Source organism: Crocuta crocuta, unplaced genomic scaffold (genome assembly GCF_008692635.1).
Source record: "Crocuta crocuta isolate KB4526 unplaced genomic scaffold, BGI_CrCroc_1.0 scaffold755, whole genome shotgun sequence".
Classification (NCBI taxonomy): domain Eukaryota; kingdom Metazoa; phylum Chordata; class Mammalia; order Carnivora; family Hyaenidae; genus Crocuta; species Crocuta crocuta.
In genome coordinates this window covers 760835-762885 of record NW_027531305.1, presented here as the reverse complement: position 1 = coordinate 762885, position 2051 = coordinate 760835, and the positions used below count along the sequence as shown (strand labels likewise).

The following is a 2051-nucleotide window of genomic DNA, read 5'->3' as shown; positions in this document are numbered from 1 at the left end:
CAAAGCCCCCCAGCCCACCGCCCCTCCTCCCACCACCCCTTCCCCGGGGAATCCCAGGCCTGGCTCAGCCTGGGCATTTCCAGGCCCGCCCAGGGCCCGTCCCATGTTGAGTCCCCAGCCTGGTGGGTCTCCCGGAAACTCCCCAGGCTGGTTTCGGGGTGGGTGGCCCACAGCGAAGCAGCCCCAACCACTTGGAGCCCATCCCACCCGAAACTGGAATAAAGGGGAGGCGAGTTCATTTCTGCAGGACTCAGCCACAGCACCGCGCCAGGAAAGAGGAGAGCCCCTCACCGTCAACCCAGGTGAGCCCAGAAACCACTCCTGGGACAATTGCCCTGGCCCAGTTGCTGCGCTCAGCTACCTCTGATCGCTTGGGATCAGGACCTGGAACTGGATAAGAGGTGACATCTCCTGATCCCATGGGCTCAGCACAAGCCTCAGCACAGACAATCCCCAGCCCCTGCACCCATCCTCTGCCTGGGCCTGAGGTGCTGGCAGGAGGCAGTGTCAACCCCAGGCTTTTCCTTCTCTCCCTTCCCCCAGCGCAGCCGGTCTTACCAGTTGGGCGGGCGCCTGAGAGTCCCCTCTGGTGGCCCGCTGCAGCTCCAGAACAATAATTATAGGAAGGGGTTAGGGCTTCCTGGACTGGCCTCAGTCTACCTCTCTTGGGAAGAGTTTGTTGGAGTCTAAACTACCTGGCCTCCAGGCCCCTCCTGGGCTGGGCCTGGCTTGCTGACCCTTGACCTCAGCCTGGGAGGGACAGGAGAGGATGGGGGAGCCCCTGAAACCAGAGGACTTTGACACAGGCCACTCTGTCCTCATGTTCCTGCTACTGCCCGCCCACAGCTCTGCAAGGGGCAGCTGTGTCATTCACCACTGGACTTTGACAGTAGCCAAAGGCACCACTCAATTCTCTCTTCCAGTTCCGTCAAGGTCTCCGCTGAGGTCAGCTGGATACGTCCCTCAGAAGCTAGAACCCCACAATGGTGGCCCAGGGTGTCCTCTGGATCCTGTTTGGATTGCTGCTGTGGCCGGAGCCTGGGACAGGTGGGTCAGAAGGCAGAGACCTGGGGCCAGGACTTGATGCTGCAAAAGTATATTGCTGGCCCCCTCTGTGTCCAGCCCTGTACAGGGTGAGGCCCCTGTCTCAAGGAACCTTCAGTCTCCAGAGGCTCCCAGCCCCTTAGGGTCAGGACTCAGGAGCTGGGGGAAGGATTTGGGGCCAGAAGAACAAAAATCAGGATCATTTCCTGGAAGAGGGGACACAGATTCCTGACAGGAAGAAGGAAAAAAAATCTCACTGGGAGAAGAAGGAATGGGTATTTTAGGCAAAGAGAAGAATAAAATTATAGAGGAAACACAGTGTGGACTGTCTGGAGAAGAACCTGGATTCTAGACAGAGTGTAAGGATTAAAACTTCCTGGGTTCAAATCCTGCCTCTGCCACTTCCTAGCTGTGTGATTCTAGGCAGATGATTCAGCCTCTCCGTGCTCATCGGGTCGTTGTGTGCCTGGCACATAGTAAATGTTTAATAAATGTTAGCTATCATTCAACATCCCACTCAGCTTCCTCAGTTCCAGGTTCAGGCCCTCAACATTTCCTTCACAGGGCACAGGCCCCCTCTCTCCTCCCTGGCCATCCTTAGAGATGCCTTTTCCTCTAAAATCCCCCAAACTCCAATCCATTAAGAAAAACTCCATTTTGGGGCGCCAGGGTGGCTCAGTCGGTTGAGCGTCCGACTTCAGCTCAGGTCATGATCTCACAGTTCGTAGGTTCGGGCCCCACAGAGGGCTCTGTGCTGACAGCTTGGAGCCTGGAGCCTGCCTCAGATTCTGTGTCTTCCTCTCTCTCTGCTCCTCCCCTGCTCATGCTCTCTCTCTCTCTCTCTCAAAACTAAGAAATAAAACATTTTTTTTTCTAGGAGAGAGAGAGACAGCATGAGCAGGGGAGGGTCAGAGAGAGAGGGAGACACAGACTCTGAAATAGGCTCCAGGCTCCGAGCTGGCAGTCAGCACAGAGCCCGACGGCTCGAACCCATGATCTGTGAGATT

The 2051-nt window shown here is 56.4% G+C and overlaps 1 protein-coding gene across 1 annotated transcript in view; it reads left to right on the top strand.

Annotated features, from left to right (window-relative positions):
- The first annotated feature begins 983 nt into the window (after nucleotides 1-983).
- PGLYRP2 (peptidoglycan recognition protein 2) overlaps nucleotides 984-2051 on the top strand; it is a 6072-nt gene continuing 5004 nt past the window's right edge. Inside the window, exon 1 of the mRNA XM_077771630.1 lies at nucleotides 984-1047. Within this exon, the coding sequence (XP_077627756.1) occupies nucleotides 984-1047 (64 nt within the window). The remainder of the gene's footprint in view (nucleotides 1048-2051) is intronic.